The 24,129-nt window shown below is 42.3% G+C and overlaps 1 protein-coding gene across 6 annotated transcripts in view; it reads right to left on the reverse strand.

Annotated features, from left to right (window-relative positions):
• Window positions 1-24,129, reverse strand: part of ncf1 (neutrophil cytosolic factor 1) — a 95,597-nt gene that overhangs the window by 44,724 nt on the left and 26,744 nt on the right. For 3 of the 6 annotated variants that reach the window (XM_043718847.1, XM_043718848.1, XM_043718849.1), the window contains 3 exons: window positions 10,932-11,007; window positions 9,580-9,745; window positions 5,175-5,233 (listed from right to left, as the gene is read on the reverse strand). In XM_043718847.1, coding sequence (XP_043574782.1) covers window positions 5,175-5,233; window positions 9,580-9,745; window positions 10,932-11,007 — 301 coding nt within the window. Of the gene's footprint in view, window positions 1-5,174; window positions 5,234-9,579; window positions 9,746-10,931; window positions 11,028-15,117; window positions 15,207-24,129 lie in introns of those variants that run through there. The other 3 variants (XM_043718853.1, XM_043718851.1, XM_043718852.1) reach the window with 3 other exon arrangements.

The following is a 24,129-nucleotide window of genomic DNA, read 5'->3' on the forward strand; positions in this document are numbered from 1 at the left end:
ACCCCGTCCAACAACCCCCAATCTGGAGACGGTGCCTGTTTAATCACTGTAAACAAAAGACACGATCACTGTTGGAAACACGTCTTTGATGTAATGTTTCTATCGGGACTTCGAGATCTCCTTCGGACAATCTGATTTTCGGATAATTGGTATTCAGATAATCAAGGTTCCTCTCTATCTATTCCCAGTTTAGGTGCCCCAGTTTCTGCCTAATAGCATTGCAATCCCCCCCTCCCTCCCACACCATCTGCTCCTATCCCTCTCCATGAGTATAGTAAAGGTCAGGGAGTTGTGATCACTATCACCGAAATGCCCTTCGACCAAGAATTCTGAGACTTGGCCTGGTTTGTTGCCAAGCACCAAATCCAATATTACCTTCTCTCTCCTATCTACATACTGCATCAGGAATTCTTCCTGGACATTCCTGACAAAAACTGCTCTAAGTAAACTATTTGATCTAAAGGAGGTTCCAATCAATATTAGGTCATGACACCCATGACAACAACCCTTCCCAAGGTGCAGTTACTTCTGCACCTTTCCAAAATCTGCCTCCCAATCTGCTCCTCTGTGTCTCTGTCGCTATTGGGGAGTCTGTAGAAAACTCCCAAAACAGTGACTGCTCCTTTTCTGTTTCTGACTTCCACCCATACTGACTCTGCAGACCAAACCCTCCTCAACGACCTCTCTTTTTGCAGCTATGATACACTTCCTGGTTAGCAATACCACTCCCCCACCTTGTTTATCTTTCCCCTATTCTTTTTGAAAAATCTAAATCCTGGAATATCCAACAACCATTCCTGCCCCTGTGATATCCAAGCCTCCATAATGACCGCAACATCACAGTTCCAAGTACTGATCCATGCTCTAAGTTCATCACCCTTATTCCTGACACTTCTAGCATTAAAATAGACACACTTTAACTCATCACACTGAGTACAATTTTGCCCTCTCTATTCCTGCTCACATATTCCAGATGAAAGTGAGGACTGCAGATACTGAAGAGTCAGAGTCAAAAGGTGTGGTGCTGGAAAAGAACAGCAGATCAGGCAGCATTTGAAGAGCAGGATAGTTGACATTTTGGTCATAAGCCTGATGAAAGACTTATGCCTGAACCACTGACTCTCCTGCCCCTCGGATGCTGCCTGACCTGCTGTGCTTTTCTAGCACCACACCTTTTGACTCCACCATCTTACATTAACATGCACCTCCTCTCAACGTTGTCGCTTGCTACGTTCACCTTTAGATGGTGAGTGCCTATGTAAACACATCACTGTAAAGCCTCCTACCAGTGGTAATGATCTGCATCTACTTGTGCACCAGCCAGCAGTGCAGAGACGCTCCAACTAACTCCACTCCTCTGTTTTCCAACCTGTCTTGACTCTTGCTAATTAACTGCAGAAAGAGATTATGAAAGGATTCAAATTGGAAAAGGTGGGACATATGGATAGAAGCTGACTGTTTCCAGCAGGTGTTTCTGCAGAATGAGGAGCCATTACAATATTGTACGGAAGGGATGCACAGTGTGGGGAGAGGCATAAAGGGGAGTAGTGGTGGGAGGAATCTCTTTACAGACAGTTGAAAGTTTGAGAGATTCACTTCTGGGAGTACCACTACAGGAAGAAGTTTCATACAACCAAACAAGGAAGCCATTCAGCTCATCTGGCCTCTTCTGGCTCTTTGAAAGACCTAACCGTTTAGTCCCTTTTTCTGTTTCTTTCTCCAATGTGCTGTCATTTGACATTTTCAAAATTCACTTTTTGAAAATGATTATTGTATCTCCTTCCATGATCCTTTCAGGCAGTGCATTTCAGATCATCGTAACTCAGTGTTTAAAAAGCAAAAGTATAGGTGCCATAGTCTGATCGAACCATAGGGCTGCTCTGTTATTAGAGAGAGACAACTTGTGGTGGTTTAACCTGAAGTTCTCCAGGCCTCTGGTGAGGGGAGATGTTATGAAAGAGTCCTTCAATGGTAACCTCAGTCTGTGCAGGAACTGAACCCATGCCAAGGACTTGGACAGACTGAGCAAGTAGCAGGAGTACGATGTGGAAAAGTATGAGGTTTTGGTAGGAAGAATAGAAGCATATACTATTTCCTAAATGGGGAAAGGCTTCAGAAATCTGAAGCACAAAGGGACTTGGGAGACCTAGGCCAGGATTCTTTCAAGGTTAACATGCAGGTTCAGTTAGCAGTTAGGAAGGCAAATGAAATATTGGCATTCATTTCAAGAGGACTAGCATACAAGAGCAGAGATGTACTGTTGGGGCTGTTTCAGGCTCTGGTCAGACTGTACTTGGAATATTGTGAGCAGGTTTGGACCCCGAATGTAAGGAAAAATGTCTAGGTATTGGAGGGAGTCCAGAGGAGATTTACAAAATGATTTCATAATGAAGGGCTTGTCAGATGAAGAGCCATTGAGGTCTCTGTGTCTGTACATGGAGTTTAGGAGGATGGGTGGGGATCGGATTGAACTCACAGAGGCCTGGATGGAGTGGACTTGGAGAATGGGTTTCCACTGGTAGGAGAGACTAGGACTGAGGGCATAGCCTCAGAGTGAAGGGATGACGCTTTAGAACTGAGATGAGGAGAAATTTCTTTAGCCAGAGAGTGGTGACTCTGTGGAACCCATTGCTGCAGAGGGTTATGGAGGCCAAATTATTGCGTGTATTTAAGACAGAGATAAATTGATTAGTAAGATGATTAAGAGTTATGGGGAGAAGGCCAAAGAATGGGATTAAGAAACGTACCAACCATGATTGAATGGTGGAGTAAACTGGATGGGCCAAATGGTCTAATTCTGCTCCTATACATTATGGTCTTATAGTCTTAAGTTTGCATCAATGTGTAATGCAAATCAGTCATCAATATAAAAGGTAATTTCCACTTGAATTTATTTCCAATGAGCTGAAGACGGCATCCTATGGTTACTAATACTGTTGCTAATAGAAACAGTTTTTGCTTATTAATACCATCCAAACTCTCATCCTTATGAGTGTTTTGAATAAATCGCCCCGCAACCTTCTCTGTTCTAGAGAAGGTCACAGTTTCTCCAATATCCCCAAATAATGGAAGTCTCTCAAGCCTTGTGTCATTCAAATAAATGTCTGATGCACCCTCTTCCAGGCCCATGTTAACGTAAACTCAACTGAAGGAAAAGAATTGAAAATAAGCTTTGTAACTGCAGTTAGAATTTATTATTCCTGTACTGGGACCAGCTGGTTGGGCTGAAAGGCAATTAATTTTGTAGACATTACAATATTGCAAATTGTTAAGTGTTGCAAATAATGTAAAGATCATGGGGAATGAGGAAAACATGTACAGCTTTAAAATGGGCACTGAATCTGTGCTGGAAATGTGTTGCTGGAAAAGCGCAGCAGGTCAGGCAGCATCTAGGGAAGAGGAGAATCGACGTTTCGGGCATTAGCCCTTCTTCAGGAATGGCTAATCTGTGCCAATTGTATCTCTCCTCCCTCACCTTCTAACTCAGCTCAATACCAAAGTCACATCAGCCCAATGTTAGGTACATAGGACTTAGGGACTGGGGCAGGCCATTTGAGCCTGCTTTGCCACTCAATGAGACATGGCTGCTCTTGTCATGGTATCAACCGCACTTTTTAATTTGTCATTCGCTGGCTCTCCTACTAATCAAAAATCTGCCAACGAAAATGATTGTTTAATGTGGGGTTTGAAACCACAACCACATTTAGTGGCATTATCTATCAACTCAGACACCCTGATGATCAGATTATCAACTCCTACTTGCTACCCATGATTACACATCATTGACTGTGAGGTACATTAACCGAGTGTGAGAAGGTGAATGGTGTGAAGTCACTGTAGGACTGGGAATGTGATTGTGGCATTCTAAATCCTGCAGATTCCCTGCTCTGACTCTGGGATATATGTAGCAATCATTCTCTGAACAAGAAGCATCAAAAGTCACAAAATTCCCAACCCAACCAAAGTCCTCTAGACTACCTTGTTAAATGTGCTCCACAGAATGGAAACTAGTCTCCATCCAAACATCTTGCTTGGACTGGGAGCAGTTATTGTGAGACAGATGTATTTTGCACTGGAATTGAGGAGAGAAACAGATTTAACTAAAATCTCTATGAATGTTAACTCCAGTTACCAGTCAAAGAATGGACCAGGTCCGATCACCCAACTGATGATTGGAGGTTTCAGGAGCATGAAGGCAAAATGATCCATAGCAAAGCCCAGGTAGGTGGGAGACAAATGAAGGTAATTATAAGCCCATTAGCTTAACATCTGTCATTGGGAAAATGCTACAGTCTATTATAGAGGATTTATATGATACTGTATTAATAAGACGTTGCCTATTTACAACAGAGATGAAGTGGAGCAACTTCTCTTGGAGAAGAAGGGATCTGTGGAATTCTATATCACAGAGGGCTATTAAGGCTGGTATATAAGTATTTTCAAGGCTGAGACAGATGTTTAATCATGAAAGGACTCAAGCGTTATGGGGAAAGGCAGGAAAGGGAAGCTTAGGATTATCAGATCAGCCATGAGAAATCTTTCCTTAAGAAGGTCCATGATGATCTGATAATATGGACTGTACATGTTTTTATATATTTTTACATAATTTTTAAAAACATGCATGTTTTTATGTGCTTAATATACCACTCAATGTTTACCCTATCAAATAGTCCATATTCTCCTTCCCTAAATACAATGTAAAATATCAAACCCTCTTCTGTGAAAACAGATGAGAAGTATTCATTAAGAACATCCCCAGTCTTCCTGATTGAAACACATTCCCTGTTCTGTTTCTATTCAGCTTCACTCTTTCCTTTGTTATCCTTTTATACTTTATGTATTCATAAAACATCTTTGGAATTTCCTTGGTTTTACTTGTCAATTTCTTTTCATGCTTTTCTTTTCTTTCTCAATGTCCTGTGATTTTATCCTTGTACTTTTGATATTCTGCAAGGCTTTCTGCTGAACTGATCTCTTTGTTTCTTGGAAGATGTATTTTCTATTTTTACAATGCAATACCTGATTTACGTTAAACTTGTTGGAGTCCTTCCTTTATTTTCCAAAGTATTATTACATGTCAAGTTTGTAGTTCAAAACTTTTTGTTTCAACTGCAACCACAGTATCAGACCGAACTAACTAGAAATAGTCAACATCTCGGAAGAAAGACACTTACCGGACATGCTTGTTTTTGCTTTATCTTTTGTCAACAAATAAGTTTCTGTCTTTTTTGTCCTGTAAATAGAAAACATGGTACATGAATTAACATACTGGTAATGCTATAAAAAAAAGGAAATGGTGGACATTTTGTTGAATAATTACTTTGCATCAGTTTTATCTGGCAGAACAACAAATTCATATTGAATCTGGGGGCTGTGCTCACCAAAATTAACAAAGGTCAAAGAGCAATAATAAAGGAAATAATGGCACTGAAGAGAGAGAAATCCCCAGGAGTAGATCGTTTTCCTCTTAGACTTTTGAAAGCAGGTGAAAGTATTATTAATGCAATTGAAATCTCCCTCAATTTTGAAACTGTTATTTCAGATGCAGTCATTCAATTCTCTACTTAAAGGAGGTGAAGGGAGAAAGTTAGATAATTATTAATCAGTTTGCCTAACACTTTTTGATTGAGAAATGACTAGAGCCTATAATGAGGGATCGAGTGACTGGACACCTTGAAAATGTTCAGTTGATTAAAGAGAGCCAATGTGGATTTGTACAGAGTTGATCTACTCTGGCAAACCCAAATGAATGCTTTGAAGAGATGACTAAAGGGCAGGAAAATGTCTATGCATGTTATTTTTGTGTATTTCCAGAAGGCATTTGATAAAGTTCCTCATAAGAGACTGTTTACGAAGATTGAAACTCATGGAATTGAAGGCAATTTAATAACAAGGTTTGGAAGCTCATTGAGTGGCAGGACACAGACAAACAGGGACATTGGGCAGAAACCCCAATGGGTGGAATTGGTCTAGGGTCTTGTAGTGTTGGGGCCTTGACTATGTACTGTATTGATGAATGGTTTCAATGCCAGAATAGAGATCCACATGTCCAACATAAAGTTAGATTGCACTGGGAGCAGCTTAAAAATGACCAAAGAGACATTAACTTAATTGTGGCATAAAAATGAAAACTTCTCAGCAGGTCGAGCAGCATCTATGGAGCAAAGCATAGAGACAATGTTTCAGATTGTTCATCAGAAAGGTCTCAACTGGCTCTCATGAAAGGTCTTTGGACTGAAACGTTCACTTAGACTCTCTCTACAGGTAATACCAGGGTGCTGACAAGTCTGACATTTTCGGTTTTCATTCCACGTATTTTAATCAATACAGTACATAGTGTTTTGTTTCTGTTTTAAATGAAACTATAACAAATTATTTTCAACATAGACAAGTGTGAATTCACCCACACAGAACACTTCCTAAAGAGTGGGAATTCCTAACAGTGGTTTGCCTGAAGATATTCCAGAATCCATGCATAGAGGTTGCTTGTATGGAATAGACAGCTATGAACAATGGAACACTCACCTTCATATCTAAGGGTAGGAGTGATTGTACTTGGAAACCTTAGTTAGATCCCTTAGGAAAGCAAATTGTGTTTTAATCTTTATGATAAGGATTTTAGAGTATAACAGCAAAGATTTTATATGGCCTTAATGAGAACTCACTAAAGAAACCCTGTGTAAAGCACGGTTGTCCAATGTTTCACATGGGGAGCTATTTTCCAATTTTCTTTCACTCAGCACAAGGGAATTGAAAACACTAACATTTTTGCTATTGCTATTATGATTGAATTGAATTTTGGTAAAATAATTCCAAATAAGAAGTCAATAATTTAAATGAATGAGTAATTAATAAAGAAAAGTTATTAAAAAGTGTCAAGCAGCAGAGCTAGCGAATCAAACCTTTTTTTGTCTTTTCAGCTTAGTAGCAGAGATAGTGGGAAACAGAGCAGGCCCCTATGTCCTGATCATCAGAGAATGAGACAGGGACTGGGGCTGAGCTTAGGGAGCTGGGTTTAACTATCCCTGCTATTGTGTTCATTTCTCGTGGTGCACACTTTGAGATGGTCTCAGCCAACTGCATTTGAAAGTGTGGGTCAATAGGGGGCTGCCTTTCAGCCTGGGTGTTTCTCCTCCCCAGCCTACCTTGTGGAAAGGTTTTCAGAAGGGAAGAGGGTGGGTATGACAGCATCATAATAGCAATGTCACTGGTCTAGTCATCCAGAACCCCAGGCTAATGTTCTGGAGATACGAGTTCAAATCCTACTACTGAAGAAGGTGACATTTGAATTCAATAAAAAAACCTGGAATGACAGCTAGCCTAACCATCATAGTTTCACTGACCTGTTTTCTGACTGTGACATAAGGAATATTTTGAACATTCTGAGGCTAGCACCCGAGGACAGGATAGCAGTTGAACATAAGTGGTTGGAGTGCCATAAGCGGATTCATAAGTGGGTGGCACAGTGGCTCAGTGGTTAGCACTGTTGTCTCACACTAGGGACCTAGGTTTGATTCTAGCTTCAAGTGATTGTGTGGAGTTTGTACATTCTCCCAGTGTCTGCAAGGGTTTCCTCCGGGTGCTCCAGTTTCCACCCACGGTCCAAAGATGTGCAGGTTAGGTGGATTGGCCATGCTAACTTGCCTGTCGTGTCCAGGGATGTGCAGGCTACAGGAAATGGAAAAAGCAGGGTTACAGGGAGAGAGTATCCAAGTGGCCTGCTTCCACATTGTAGGGATTCACTGATTCTATGATAATGGTAACCATGTTGGTTGCTATTAAAAAATGTCTGGTCATTAAAATCTGCCATCCTTACTTGGTGTGGCCTACATGTGATTCCAAACCCATAGCTATACAATTGACTCTTAACTGCCCTTTGGACAATAAATGCTGGTAAAACCCAGTAGATGCCAACATCCCAAGAACAAATCCAAATAAAAAAATCTATTGCTCCCACTTGGACTCACTCACTCTCTCACACTCAGACACACGAACGCGCACACACTCTTTCTTCTCAAGCTTTGCCACCCTCATTGCGATGCGCTCCAGCATCAGCAAAATGCTGATAGCCCTGTAAAATGCCTGTGATAGGGTCTTTAATGATGGTAATCCCATGCCTGTCCCTGGGAGTGGTCAGCCTACCTGTTTCTGGCTCCTCCATTGAGAAATTTTCCCTCGTGACAGGAAAGGTTAGCAAGGTTAGACCTCACAGAATACAGGGAGAACTAGCCATTTGGATACAGAACTGGCTCAAAGGTAGAAGACAGAGGGTGGTGGTGAAGGGTTGTTTTTCAGACTGGAGGCCTGTGACCAGTGGAGTGCCACAAGGATCGGTGCTGGGTCCTCTACTTTTTGTCATTTATACAAATGATTTAGATGTGAGCATAAAGAGGTATGGTTAGTAAGTTTGCAGATGACACCAAAATTGGAGGTGTGGTGAACAGCGAAGAAGGTTACCTCAGATTACAACAGGATCTTGATCAGACGGGCTGATGGGCTGAGAAGTGGCAGATGGAATTTAATTCAGATAAATGTGAGGTGCTGCATTTTGGGAAAGCAAATCTTAATAGGACTTATATACTTAATGGTAAGGTCCTAGGGAGTGTTGCTGAACAAAGAGACCTTGGAGTGCAGGTTTGTAGCTCCTTGAAAGTGGAGTTGCAGGTAGATAGGATAGGGGACTGGGGAGTCCATAACTAGAGGGCATAGGTTTAGGGTGAGAGGGGAAAGATATAAAAGAGACCTAAGGGGCAACTTTTTCACGCAGAGGGGGTACGTGTATGGAATGAGCTGCCAGAGGAAGTGGTGGAGGCTGGTACAATTGCAACATTTAAGAGGCATTTGGATGGGTATATGAATAGGAAGGGTTTGGGGGAATATGGGCTGGGTGCTGGCAAGTGGGACTAGTTTGGGTTGGGATATCTGGTCGGCATGGACAGGTTAGATCGAAGGGTCTGTTTCCATGCTGTACATCTCTATGACTCTATGACAGGATCAATGTGAAATTTCTTCCCAAATTTATTGCTCCACCCACTTATATCCAACTATCATCGTGCCCTCAGGTGCCAGTATAATCCGAGCCTTAGAATTTGTAAAATATTCCCTTTGTCACAGTCAGAACACAGGTTGATAAAATTACGATTCTTAAAGTTGTTTGATTGTTCTGTATAATTTAATTTATACAATAAATTTAAATGCCTGAGCATTACCATATCATTGTATAAGGTTTGAAAGGATAACCAGTAGAAGACAAGAACCTCTATTAAAGCCAGTGCATCTGCAAATCGTAAGATTTATTGATTGAAATAAATGGAAAAGAAAAATGTAAAAATTGCTGACAATTTTCTTTTACTTATTTTACATTATTATAAAGAGTTAAAATTACTCTTGGAAAGTAGAGAAGGTGTAGATTTATGGTAGAGACAATAAAACTCCGACTGTACAGAGGGCCCAAAGTAAACTGGGTAAAGTGTATAACGATTCCTGATCTATTATCATAAATATATCAAGTTGCATCCCTTCTCAGGTCGAACATTTTGTCATTGTGTTGGGCTGATAACAGGTGTGGTCCATACTCACGGGTGTGGATCTGGCAGGACCACATCGTCAGGGCGGACCTGAAAGAAGTTCAGAATCCACTGGCAGCGGGAGATCTTTGGCGGTTGGTTGACCAAGGACTGGATGTAGTCAGAAAGAGTACTTTGCCTGTTCTCTGTGGCCTTGTGACCCTCTAACCATCTGGGAGCTGTGAAGAACACAATGCTGTGTCATTGCCCAAAAGAAGAGTTGACTGTCACTGAAGAGATCACCATTTTCCTGCAGGAAACACAGCAGCCAATTTGCACACAGCAAGCTCTCACAAATAGCAATTTGATCATTCAGTATACGAACAGCACATCCACATTTAATTTATGTTCAGTACATACGGAACCAAAGATTGGGCCTGGAGTGAAGAGGGGTTTGCAGGGAGCTGGGGGTAGGGATTATTGTGGGCGATGGCTGGTTGTAATATAACAGGAAATTACCTGTAATATTGGCTGAGAAATCAAGGAAAACACTAGACATGACACTTGGAAGAGTATGGTTTAGGCTTAATAGTGGGAGTTCTGTGAATACAGAGAGATAGATGTGGCACTAACAGTATGAAGGTGAGGGGTGAGGGGTGGGGGCTTGGGGGGGAGGTGGGGGGTGGCTAGCTGACTGTTAGGCTGCCGGCTGACTGATGTGGCTGGAGCAGCCAGTCAGGTTTCTGATGTTTGGGGAGGAGATGAATCCACTTGTGAGGTCACTGAATGTTTTCCAGCGCAGTGGCCAGCTCCTTGGGGCCAGACCCTTTTCTCTGGTCACCTTTGGCCTTCTCAAGATCTATCGTCAGGGCTCTTCCAGGGTTCTCTCCTTCTTTCCCTTCCGTCATTAACACCTCCAGCAGTACGTTTGAAAATGTGAGGGTGCTCTCTCTTTGGTCTCAGTGCTCATTTGATCTCCTGTTCCCTCCAAGTGAAAATTCCAGAGACACTCTGCAGCAACTTTTGTCAATTGAGTCAATTGCTTTCAGAGGGATAGGTTGTCTTTAAGAGCTGCAGGCTGGCTGTACATTGTGCTCGCCACACAGACTACTGGGCTCCCTGATCAGCAGGATTGTTTCACACTTTGCTTCCTTAATAAGATTTGGATTTGCCGGTATAAAGCAAGAATCTCCATCAACATAAACATTCATATTCACTGCTCTCATGTGATAAGGTAAATCAATGAAAATGTTTCTTCTCCCTCATATTAAAGACAATTTAATGATGATCCTAAGCTGCAGAGAGTTTACACAGGGATCACCATCCTCAAAATTCCTCTCCCTGCACCTTACCCTTAAACAGAGAAAACATTGAAGCAAATGTTTTCACAATAAACGACAGCTTCCAAGCCTAATGCAGACCTACCTGGTAAATGGGGTAGAGTCCTGTTTTTGGAATCAATTTCTCCAGCTTCAATAGGAAACATCTCCTTCAGCATTTTCTGATGAGAGGAAGAAAAACCTAAATGTGAAATTGTTAAATAGAAAACATTGACTTACTTTAACAGGTACAAAGTTCGTCCGGTGAAATGTAAGAAAATATATTCTGAAACAAGAAGATTTGAGAAGATAAATCAAAAATAAAAAATTTGGCCATAAATATGGATTTTAAAGAGAATCATCATGAAGAAGAAAGCTGGGGCTGCTTTCCTTCGAGAGAAGCGAGCTAAGAGAAGTTTCTATTGAAGTTTTCAGAGTCCACATGGGTATGGACAGGGAGAAACTGCTCCCACTCAAAGGATTGAATACAAGAGGACACAAATTTAAAGTTAATTTGCAAAAGAAACAAAGGCGAGGTGAGAAAGAAAAACCTTTACACACAGTGAGTGTTTAGGGTCTGGAATGCACTGCCTGGAAATGTGATGGAGGTGGGTTATAGAGGGCACCAGATGTTTATTTGAATAGAAACAATATTCAGGGTTTAGAGGAAGAGGCTGAAGAATAACAGCAAATTATAATGCTCATTCAGAGGGAAGGGTGCTGATAGATGGGAGGAATGGCCTTCTTCTGCATTGCATCAATTCTGAGAGGGGGAGAGTATGGTATGGAGTGACTGAGCAATTTAGGAAAGGGGCATTAAAGAGGGCGTGGAATAGATGACCAGAAGCACAGGCTAAATGGGGAAGGGGTTAAGCAAGGATCTGTACTTTAAGCTGGTTTGGTGTAGTGTCAGATCATGAACAAACAGCAACATCAACCCAGCTATCTCCCACCAATCACTCGAACTGGCAACAGCTTTGCTGTCTCTCCCTTCCTCAAGGAATGATATTCAGTAAGTCCCTCAAAGATGAATAAAATGGAGCCAGGGAGTTTTATAGAAAAAGGGTTCTGGGAAAAATTCATAACATCAAGGAGCAATGAACAGAAGCTAACTTCAATACCTAATAATGAAGACTGTAGAATCATATTCCCAATATGGGAAGTGAAATTCGGATATACCTAACAGGAATAGATTGCTCTGCTCCCACAGCCCCATAATGTGGAGGAGCTAGTGTTGGACTGGGGTGGACAAAATTAAAAATCACATACACCAGGCTATAGTCCAATAGGTGTATTTGAAAGCACTGGCTTTCAGAGCACTGCTCCTTCATAGGCAGCTACCTGGTGTAGGAGCAGTGCTTCAAAAGCTACTGCTTCCAAGTAAACCTGTTGGACTATAACCTGGTGTCATGTGATTGTTGACTTTGTGAGCCCCAGAATGATCATTCTACTCGAGTTACAAATGACTCAGGAGCTCACTCCAAATTGTTCACAGCTTCCAAGGACATTTAAATTCAGCTGCTTGTCGAGTTACACCTCACCTGTCCTCCAGGTTGAGTTTAGCTATGACCCAATAGAATATAAGAACATCAGCCCCAGGAGCTGGAATTACAATTCAGTCTCTCACGCCTGCTCTGCTGCCTGATCATGGCTCATCGCATCTTAGCTTCAAATCTACTTTCCTGACCGCCCTCCTTAACCATTCAAGCCTTTAGTAATTAAAAATCTGTCAACCTCCTCCTTAAAATTATTCAGTGTGCCAGTGAATTCGAGATTCACTGCCGTTTGAGGGAAGAATCCCTCTTCATCTCTTCAGATTGAGACCTGATACCCTTTATCCAAAAACTATGACCTTGTTCCAGATTGTCTCTGAAGGGAAAATATCAATTTTGTCAATTGCCTTTAATATCTTAGATATCTCAATTATAGCTGTCATTCTTTTAAACGTGAGTGAATATGGGTTTGAACTGCTCCATCTTTCCTCACAGGAATTAGATTCTTCTGATCCGAGACAAACTCTAATAAGTGAGACATCATTGCTGCCTTGCTTTCCATAATGATGCATCCTATGATCACAAATGGATACCATTTCAAAGCCATTGAAACCAGTGAAATCTACAGAGAAGCCTTTACAAATTTCTGACCATTTTTTAAATGTCTGACTGTAACCTTTGACCACTACCTCAATTTGTTAATATCCACTGACTTTAGCATAAACACTCACAGAACTTATCGTTCGTTTATCAATTTTAATAACTTGTTTCAAATTGAAGAAACTGAGTACATTTATTCAAAAGCAGGGTTAACAGTGGCCCTATGCAAAACAGAGATCACAACACAATAACTGAATAGCTTCAGCACATATTCTGCAAAGAGATTACTCCAGATTCAGGAGGGATTGCTTGGCAGAAACTTGCAGGAAGGAGTAAGATGGCCTAATTTATCGTAATGTTTTGTACTTCTTCCTCAAAGCCCTCCATTTTGCTTCCCCCCCCCACTACCATCCTTCCACAAATCTCCAAAACTGAGGCTCACCTTCTCAATTCAAGATGTTAGGTTCTCACTGGTGTGTTCAGCTGGTAGCTCAGCCGATTGGCCAAAGATCTTTGGTGAACCTTTTTGGTGAATGTTGTTGGAGGGAGCAAGTTAAGCTTCTGAGGGACATGATACAAAAGCAGGAAGTCAGAGTGAAGTGCTGATCAACAGTAATCTAATTGAATGATAGAGTAGGGTCAAGCACTAAAATCCCTTTCTCTGTCTCCTGCATTCCACAAGGTGAAGGCATTACATGTGTTAGGTCATATCCTCACACAGTGCTCCTGCGTGTACACTTTCCAAGAGGGTACAGGGTAGGCTGAGGAGAAGGACAGTCACTCAATATTAAACAGAGAGGAAACACAAACTGGTTTCCCTTCGTCTATCTCATGGGCAATGAAACCAGTTTTTTCAAAGTTTTCCTGTAGGATTTGGAACATCATTAGCTGGGCCTGTATGTATTGCCTGTCCCTACTTAACTTGGTGTACAAGATGATTAGGGGTTTAGATAGGGTCGACAGTGAGAATCTTTTTCCACGTATGGAGTCAGCTATTACAAGGGGGCATAGCTTTAAATTAAGGGGGGGTAGGTATAGGACAGATGTTAGGGGTAGGTTCTTTACTCAGCGAGTCGTGAGTTCATGGAATGCCTTGCCAGTAGCAGTGGTGGACTCTCCCTCATTATGGGCATTTAAGCGGGCATTGGATAGGCATATGGAGGATAGTGGGCTAGTGTAGGTTAGGTGGGCTTGGATCGGCGCAACATCGAGGGCCGAAGGGCCTGTACTGCGCTGTATTCTTCTATGTTCTATGTTCTAACCTCAAGAAGCTGCCTTCTTGAATGACTGAAGCCTATCTACCCAGATTGTTAGGGAGGGAATTCCAGGATTTGACCCAGCAACAGTGAAGCAATAACAATATATTTCCAAGTCAGGATGGTGAGTAGCTCGGAGGGGAATTTACAGTAGTGTTCCCACGTATCTGCTGCCATTGTTCTTCTCATTTTGTAGATAGTACACATGCCGGTGCTGAGCATCAGAGGTGGAGGGAGCGGATGTTGAAAGTGGTAGATGAAGTGTCAATCAAGTGGGCTACTTTGTATTATGAATACACAAACATAGAAATTAGAAGCAAAAGTAGGCCCTTAAAGTCTGCTCTGCCAGTTAATAAGATCATAAATAAGTGTTTATGTTTTAAATTCCACATTCCCATCCACTCCCTGATAACTTTTGATTCACCTGCAAATAATAATCTGCCTGAAAAAAATCTAGTGAGACTGCCACCACCACCTTCTGAGCCAAGAGTTCCAACGTCAAATGACCTTCTAAGAAAAAAAAGTCATAGTCATAGAGATGTACAGCACAGAAACAGACCCTTCGGTCCAACCCGTCCATACTGACCAGATATCCCAAGCCAATCTAGTCTCACCTGCCAGCACCCGGCCCATATCCCTCCAAATCCTTCCTATTCATATACCCATCCAGATGCCTTTGAAATGTTGCAATTGTACCAGCCTCCACCACCTCTGCTGGCAGCTCATTCCATACACGTACCACCCTTTGTGTGAAAAAGTTGCCCCATAGGCCTCTTTTATATCTTTCTCCTCTCATCCTAAACCTATGCCCTCTAGTTCTGGACTCCCCGATCCCAGGGAAAAGACTTTGTCTATTTACCCCATCCATGCCCCTCATGATTAAATCCCGTCATCTCTGGCTTAAAATTTGTGACTTCTAATTGTAAAACAGTTAAGGACTTACTCACAACACACGCTTTCCACATCCATTTTGCCGAGACCATTCAGGATTTTATAAACTTCAAACATTCACCTCTCAGTTGTCTAAACTCCAGTGGAAACAAGCAGAACCTGTCCAACTAGAAAACCTTTTCTGAACTACCTCCAATGCATCTACATCCTTCTTTACTTAAATAAGGTGATATTATCTCACCAATAACTGAAACATATATTTATGTTCACTTCCTCTTATTATAAAGGCCAGCACCGCTTTTGTCTTCCTGATTATGAGCTGCACTTGGATGGTGTCAAGTTTCTTGAGCATTATTGCACTCATCCAGGCAAGTGGGGAGTATTCCATCACAGTGCTGGCTTGTGCCTTGTGCATAGTGGACAGGCTTTGGGGAGGCAGGAGATGAGTTACTTGCTGCATATTCCTAGCCTCTGACCTGCTTTGATAACCACTGTACTTGGATGACTAGTCCAATTCAATTTCTGGTCAATGGTAACAATGTTGGTTGTTGAAAATGGGGAATTCAGTGACAGAGGTGACATTGAATGTCAAGGGAAGAAGATTAAATTCTCCATGCTTGGAAATGATCATTGCTTGGCATTTGTGTGATGTGAATGTAACTTACCTATTGTCAGTCCAAACTTGAGTGCTGTCCAGGTCTTGCTGCATAAGGACACAGACTGCTTCAGTATCAAAGATATGTGAACATCATACAGTCATCAATGGAATTCTAACCTGATGATGGAGGGAAGGTCAATGATGAAGCAGCTGAAGATGGTTGGGCCTGGGACATTACCCTGAGGAGCTCCTGCAGAGATGTTCTGAAACTGAGATGACTGACCTTCAAACATAACCATTTTCCTGTGTGCTAGGTAGGACTCAAACCAGCAGAGAGCTTTCCCCCAATTTCCATTGATTCAAGTTTTGCTAGGGTTCCTTGGAGCCACACTTGGTCAAATGCAGCCTCGATATCAAGGGTTGTCACTCTTGCTAAACTATGTAAGATGAGCTCACCCCAGTACAGATGCTGTCATTCTAAGCACAGGTCAATGATTGAAAAGATGGATCACTCAAAGGTGATTGGAGGGAAAACAGACTCAGAGCTAGAAATGTGTTGCTGGAAAAGCGCAGCAGGTCAGGCAGCATCCAAGGATCAGGAGAATCGACGTTTCGGGCATAAGCCCTTCCTCAGGAATAAGCCCTGAGGAAGGGCTTATGCCCGAAACGTCGATTCTCCTGTTCCTTGGATGCTGCCTGACCTGCTGCGCTTTTCCAGCAACACATTTCTAGCTCTGATCTCCAGCCCTCACTTTCTCTCGGGAAAAGAGACTCAGTTCTGCATTGTAAATCAGAATGATTTCCTGCTACCCAATTCTTTCCCCTCTCTCTGCTGCTAGATACTAAACCAAGGAGGATAGCAACAACCAACTGACTCCCATGGATACATTAAAGAGGAGGTGAAAATTAAATCGGGGAAAGGAATGAAGAGGTACAAGGATAGAGAAGGAGGCAGCTTGTGTGATCCAACATCACTGGTATGAGCTATTAGGGCCAAATGGTCTGTGTCCAGGTTATAAATTCACTGTCAATTTGAAATGTGTTTCTGAGTGCCTGGTGAAGCAAGCAGCAGCTGGTGGAATGACACTCAGTCACAGTTAGTCAGTCTCTGCTGTCCAACATCACTGTGGGAAGACAGTCAGAACACTCACTTCCCACTGTCTAGATTTGAAGTATGCAAATTTTTAATGTCGAAATGTCGAAGGAAAATGGTATAAGACAGACTGGGTCAGCATGAAGAAGATAGAACTGATCGCTTAGCTAATGACAGAGATGGGGGAACAGCAAGTTAGCCAACTGCCAAGTTAGTTTAAGCCCTCCCCAATATTGCCCCCACCTCCCAATATTTCTGATTGATAATAACCTGCCCTCAATCTAATTTAAACTGATTGTGAGCATACAGCGAGTTTCAATGGTGTTTCTTGCCAATGTGACAAACTGAGGATAACTGGGACGAAGGAGGTAAACTCAGCTTGTCTTCTCAATTCAAGAAAAACACTCTAAAAAGGTTTGAGGATTTCTTTTGAAAATTTCACATTGAGAAAGCTCATTTTGAAAAAGCCTATTTGTTTAAACACTGCTGCCAAAATACATCAGATGTTCTAACTTTCTGTCTTATTTATTCTGTTTTATCACACCAAGTACTCCTACTGAAAGGTAAAATTAGACCACATTAGATCACTCAGTCACAAGTGGATCCATTTACTCCCATTGTAAATGTTAATAAATGATTTATTCGCTTGAATACAGTGCCATTCTCAAGTGCTATGTGATGGTAAACCACTTCATTCTTCATGGAACAAATGAAGCACTGCCATTTCATTGGACTCTTAGAAGCAGAACATCCTCTTTAAGGGCGCAAATGTCACGCCTTGTCATAATTAAAGGCTCTATGTCTATTAAAAGACTGTGTTTCATTGTACTTTAACATTGTGTTGCTTTAAGAGCTGGATACGTTGATAAACTAGAGACCAGGATGAAACCACATGACCAACTGCAATAGATGTGAACTAAGGTGCTTTTGTGATGCAGTGGTAATATCTCTACCTCTGGGTCAGGTGGTTTGGGGTCAAGTCCTATCTGCTCTAGACTTGTGTCATAACATCTTTGAACAGGTTGATTCGAAAGTATCTAAAAGCGAGCAAGAGACAGGACATAAAATGGTTATCTGCAGTGAAAACAAAACCTGCTGGAGATCACCATGGGTCAGGCGGCATCCATGGCAAGCTAATGTTTCTTTATCTAGATGACTCTTTATCAGAGATGAACGTTAGTTTGCTTTCTCTCCATGGATGCTGCCTGACCTGCTGTGATCTTGAGCATTTTTTTTGTTTTCAGTTCATATTCCAGCATCTCCGGTAATTTGCTCCTCCATGGTTATCTGCAAGTTGTGGTCTGTGCTGTTTAATAAACGCGTTAAAAAATGAGGTTGTGGTTATTCAAACAGCTTTTCAGAAGAAAAGTCCTTAATACGTGTTAATTAATATTGGAAAATAGAGGAGGGCAAAAGGACATCCAGTTAGGAAACAGTAAATGAATTTAACAGCTAGGAACTAGCTCAAGAGGACTGGAAAGGATCAGCACCCAATTCCAGCCAAAATCAATCATCAGAATTACTGGTAAAATTCAAGATCTAATGCAGGATTAAGACCTATTGCAAAATGACAGAAAAAAAAAGCCTGAAAATGCAAGTTTAAGGACACAGAAGAAAGGCCAACTTTCAACGAGTGAGGGACTCTGCATAACCTGAAGTACAAGAAGTGCTAATTGAAAAGAACAAGCTCACAACATCACAGACTATACACATTGGCAGAACAAGCGAAGCCATGTACAGACAAGTGAGCATGTTGTTTATCCAAACGACCAGCCTTCAATTAAAGAAGAAAAGTAAGTGAAACAGTGACAAAAGAATGTACATCAGAGAGGGAGAGAATTGTGTCGACGCTTTGAATGACCACGTGAATTCACAGACAGATGGAAATGTCTTATCTCTGCATCAATCTGCAGAACTTGTGGGAAGGACACTGGGAAAAGATGTGCAGAACAAAAGAGGAATGTTAACAATGAATCAAAGGAAACAGAGTAACAGGGCCAATGGTTAGGAAAAAAAAACAATGCATCCAATCACCTGCAAGATGCCTTTGAGTTTGAGAACACGATAGACACAGGAAATACACAACTGCATGAAGTGGCTAGATTAGAGTGGTGCTTGAAAAACACAAGCAGTTCAGGCAGCATCTGAGGAGCAGTAAAAACAACGTTTCGGGTAAAAGCCCTCCATACTGTATTCCTGGTGAAGGGCTTTTGCCCGAAACGTTGATTTTACTGCTCCTCGGATGCTGCCTGAACTGCTGCGTTTTTCCAGCACCACTCTAATCTAGACTTTGGTTTCCAGCATCTGCAGTCATTGTTTTTACCTGCATGAAGTGGCTGCATGCCACAACTTCCAGACAAAGGAAATTCACACAAACATTTAGATGAGATAGAGGATGAGGAACAAGCTCATAGTGAGAAATCTGACGGTAAAGGTTAACACCAGAGTACAGGTTAACATCATCCAACTTAGACGAGACCAGAGCATCTTGCCTGAAAATTTGGAGGTAACTGGAAAGGTGTTGTGAAAACAAGCTAACAGTGCACCAGGGAACTGAGATTCAACAGTTAGGAACAACCTATACCAGAGGGATACACTAGACATTAATTGTATGTTCTATGCCACTGAAACAAAGGTTTCCACTCTCCTGGGGCTGAACATTTGTAAAAAGCTGCAATTTATCCCAATGAACATGAGGTGGAGGAGACAGAATAGAGAGTTGGAGATAGTTCATCCACTGAAAGGCAGCCTCCAAGAGAGTTCTGCATGCCCTACTCCTGGGGCAATAATTTCCTGTCTTGTGAACAGGGTGTTTATACACACTCTTATCACTTACAAATAAACATCAGTTTTCTCTTTGCAAGTGTGTTCCATATGCCACCTAGAGGTAGTTCTTATACAATTTACCTGCACAGCTTTTTCTGTAACACAATACCAACATATCAAGTTTCTAGCCAGGCAGCCAGTTAGGTTAGAATTCAATAAAGAGCACGATTCTTTCCAAACACAAAGGGTGATTCAAACATTGAGGAGCTGAACGATTATGAGAAGCCATAATAATAGTTGAGGCAAATGATACAGGTCCATTTAAGGTGAGACTCAATAAAAAGGTGAAGGAGACAGGGCTAAGAGCTCGTACTGAGAGAAATGCATGAGGAAGCTGAAAATGTGTTGCTGGAAAAGCGCAGCAGGTCAGGCAGCATCCAGGGAACAGGAGAATCGACGTTTCGGGCATAAGCCCTTCTTCAGGGCTTATGCCCGAAACGTCAATTCTCCTGTTCCCTGGATGCTGCCTGACCTGCTGCGCTTTTCCAGCAACACATTTTCAGCTCTGATCTCCAGCAGCTGCAGTCCTCACTTTCTCCTCGAAGAAATGCATGAGGAAGGATGGCAGGAACAACTTCATAGACTGGTGAGGCCAAATGGCCTGTTTCTGTGCTGTACATTTGACCTGTCTCTCAGGGCAGTAATCTTTGTGAAGTTTGCTGGTTGTGGATACCATTTGCCCTCAAATTCATTGTTTAAGAGAAACAAAGATCGTAAAACGTTTGGGAGACAACAAGCACCAGCCTCAGGAACTGAAATGGGATCAGAAGAATCATAGAAAGAGGCCATTCAGTCCATTGAGCCCACACTGACCCCTCTGAAGGGCATCCCACTCAGACCAACCTGCCTACCTCTGTAACCCTGCATTTTCCATGGCTAATTCACCAAGCCTACACATCCCTGGACACTGGCAATTTCAGCCTGGCTGCACATCTTTTACCTGTGAGGTAAAATCAGAGCTCCTGGAGGAAACCCACATAGACACGGGGAGAATGTGCAAACTCCACACAAGCAGTTGCCCGAGGGTGGAATCAAACCTAGGTCCCTAGTGCTGTGAGACAGCACTAGGGCGGCACGGTGGCACAGTGGTTAGCACTGCTGCCTCGCAGCGCCAGAGACCCGGGTTCAATTCCCGACTCAGGCGACTGACTGTGTGGAGTTTGCACGTTCTCCCCGTGTCTGCGTGGGTTTCCTCCGGGGGCTCCGGTTTCCTCCCACAGTCCAAAGATGTGCAAGTCAGGTGAATTGGCCATGCTAAATTGCCCGTAGTGTTAGGTAAAGGGGTAAATGTAGGGGTATGGGTGGGTTACGCTTCGGCGGGTCGGTGTGGACTTGTTGGGCCGAAGGGCCTGTTTCCACACTGTAAGTAATCTAATCTAGTAATCTAATCTAATAACAATGCTAACCACCGAGCTACTGTGCTGCCCTGGAATGGTGGCTGAAATATCAAAGATAAATTCAGATTTATATAGCACCTTTCAAAACTTCAAGCAAAGCATGGTATAGTCAATTAATCACTACTTGAAGTGCAGTCAATGTTAAGAAACATTGGTGGCGACAAGAGCAGTTCAGAGGTTGAGGAACCGGCAGTGAGTAACTCACATTCTCACTCTCCAAAGTCTGTCCACCATCTACAAGGCACATGTCAGGAGTGTAATGGAATGCTCCCCACCTGCCTGGATGGGGGCAGCTCCAACAACACTCAAGAAGCTCGACACCAACCAGGACAAAGCAGCCCACTTGATTGTCACTGCATCCACAGAAGCAGCAGTGTGTACTGTCTACAAGATGCACTACAGAAATTCACCCAAGGTCCTTAGCTAGCACCTTCCAAATCCTCGACCACTTCCATCTATAAGGACAAGGGCAGCAGATACATGGGAATACCACCATCTCCAAGTTTCCCTCCAAGGCCCTCACCACGTGGTGTTGCTGGGTCAAAATCCTGGAACTCCCTTCCTAATGGCACTGTGGGTGAACCAGACAGACACCATCACTTTCTCAAGGGCAATTAGGGGTAGACAATAAATGGTGGTCCAGCGAGGGACACCTACATCCCATAAGAGAAAAGAAGTAAATAACAGCAAACTTGTGCTTAGTACCTGAGAAATGAATCAGCAACTGGGCCTAATCCATGTCCCAGGGAGTGGATTAACAAAGGCCCAGGATTGCGGCCTACTACCTGAGGAGTGACTCAGCAGCAGGACGTTGCTGGAGTTTGAAAATGTAAAGCTAAACTGTGACATTACAAGAAGGCATTGACTGGAGATAATCGCTGCTGCTCCCATTCTGAGATATTAGGGAATGAGTCTAAACAGATTGGAGATTAAAAGCATTACAAATTTTAAGTAAATCTTTCAGCTAGCTTCCCTATTTAACAGGAGGAAAGTACAGCCAGCAAGTTCTCCCTTTCATCTTTAAGTAGCAAAGTTTATTAGAATTAGTAATTTCAATTAGTATCGGAGTGTGGTTTAATATCTAATATATAGAGGAAGAGCTGGGCTGTTCTAATCTGTACAGTCCACATCCTAAACTCTGTGGGAATTCCTGGACACTTCCCATTTGTGTAGCAAGTTTGTTTCTCCAGGGCTTTGGAACTTGCAATTGACAGCACTGCATCCACAAAGTTGAGAATTTTGTGGTTAGAACATTTAGAGATGTGGTCACCATACAGCTTAATGGTATGCATGGAGGTAGGGAATGGACGACCATCAGGAAGTCAATGAGAAAAAGGCAGACAGTGCTGGAATATCCTGACTGCACCTGAGTTTCCAAATGGAAGAGCCTTAATGATATGAAACTGGACAGATTAGAGGACAGATCGGTGTTTCTGCAGCCACGGATGTCAATCCAAGATGGTATGTTGTGCCCCCAGAGCCAGGGTCAAGGGTGTCACTGAGCAGTTCACACCAACAGAGGAAGAAGGAGGCATGTCATCCTGCAGTTAGAACTTTGGGAGCTAGGCAGGAAATTAGCAAGTATACCTCCAAAGTAGTAAACTGCATGTTGTTGGTTTTTTTTATTCATTCATTCATAAGATGTGGCATTGTTGGCTGGGACAGAATTTATTGAGAAGGTGGTGGTGAGCTGCCTTCCTGAAACACTGCAGTTCCTTTAGGTTACATAGTGAGTCATAGAGTTATAGAGATGTACAGCATGGAAACAGATCCTTCAATCCAACTTGTCCATGCGACCAGGTATCCTATATTAATCTAGTCCCATTTGCCAGCATTTGACTGTTATCCCTGTCTTCCTATTCATTTACCCATCCAGATGCCTTTTAAATGTTGTATTTGTACCAGCATCCAGCACCTCTTCTGGCAATGCATTCCATACACGCACCACACTCTGCGTAAAAAGTTGCCCCTTAGGTCCCTTGTACATCTTTCCCATCTCACCTTAAATTCTGCCCTCTAGTTCTGGACTTCCCTATCCTGTGGAAAATACTTGGACTATTCACCCTATCTATGGTCCCCTTATGGTTTTATAAATCTCTATGAGATCACCCCTCAACCTCTGGTGCTACAGGGAAAATAGCACCCCCCAGCCTATACAGCCTCTCCCTATAGCTCAAACCCTCCAACCTTAGCAACACTCTTGTAAATATTTTCTGAACCCTTTCAATTTAACAACATCTTTCCAATAGGAGGGAGACCAGAATTGAATACAGTATTCCAAAAGAGGCCTAATCAATGTCCTGTACAGCTGCAACATGATCTCCAAACTCCTATATTCAATTCATTGACCAAGCATACCAAATGCTTATTTCACTACCCTGTCTACCTGTGACTCCATTTTCAAGGAACTATAGACCTGCACTCCAAGGTCTTTTTGTTCAGTAACACTCCCCAAGACCTTACCATTAAGTGTATTCGTCCTTTCCTGATTTGCCTTTCCAAAATGTCGTACCTCACGTTTATCTGGATTAAACTTCACCTGCCACTCCTTGACCCATTGGTGCAGCTAATCAAGATGCCATTGTACTCTGAGGTAACCTTCTTCACTATCCACTACACCACCAATTTTGTTTTCATTTACAAATTTACTAACCATTCTACTGAGCCCGTCAGTTCAGCCAGGTCCTGTTGACTGGTGGCTACAACATAGGATACTAATGTAAGCGTGCAATAAATACCGAGTAAAAACACCACGTCATTTCTTCCAGAATAAAGAACTGTCCTTAACTCCACTGTAACCATCAATATGTATTCCAATGATGAATTCTGACTAAGACAGTTTCAGTGAATTACAATGATGAAGAAAGAGAAATTAATGTAATATTAATGTAGACAAGTGAAATTTAAATTTGTAGATACCCATGCTTTTTCATCAATACGTCCTATGTTAATGATACTAATAGTCTCCCTATTTGGCCAGGAGGTGCTCTATTAAGCCACTCACACCTGTTACATTGGGACTAATGAAAAGATCCCCCCCACCCCCTCCAACCCGACAGCATGTCGTTGGCACTTAATTTTAACGTTAATGAGTGGGAAACAGCAAAAAGTTAGAGAACTTGATTGAGTTTTTTGAGGAGGAGGCAAAGA

Source organism: Chiloscyllium plagiosum, chromosome 28, assembly GCF_004010195.1.
Source record: "Chiloscyllium plagiosum isolate BGI_BamShark_2017 chromosome 28, ASM401019v2, whole genome shotgun sequence".
In the NCBI taxonomy this organism is placed as follows: domain Eukaryota; kingdom Metazoa; phylum Chordata; class Chondrichthyes; order Orectolobiformes; family Hemiscylliidae; genus Chiloscyllium; species Chiloscyllium plagiosum.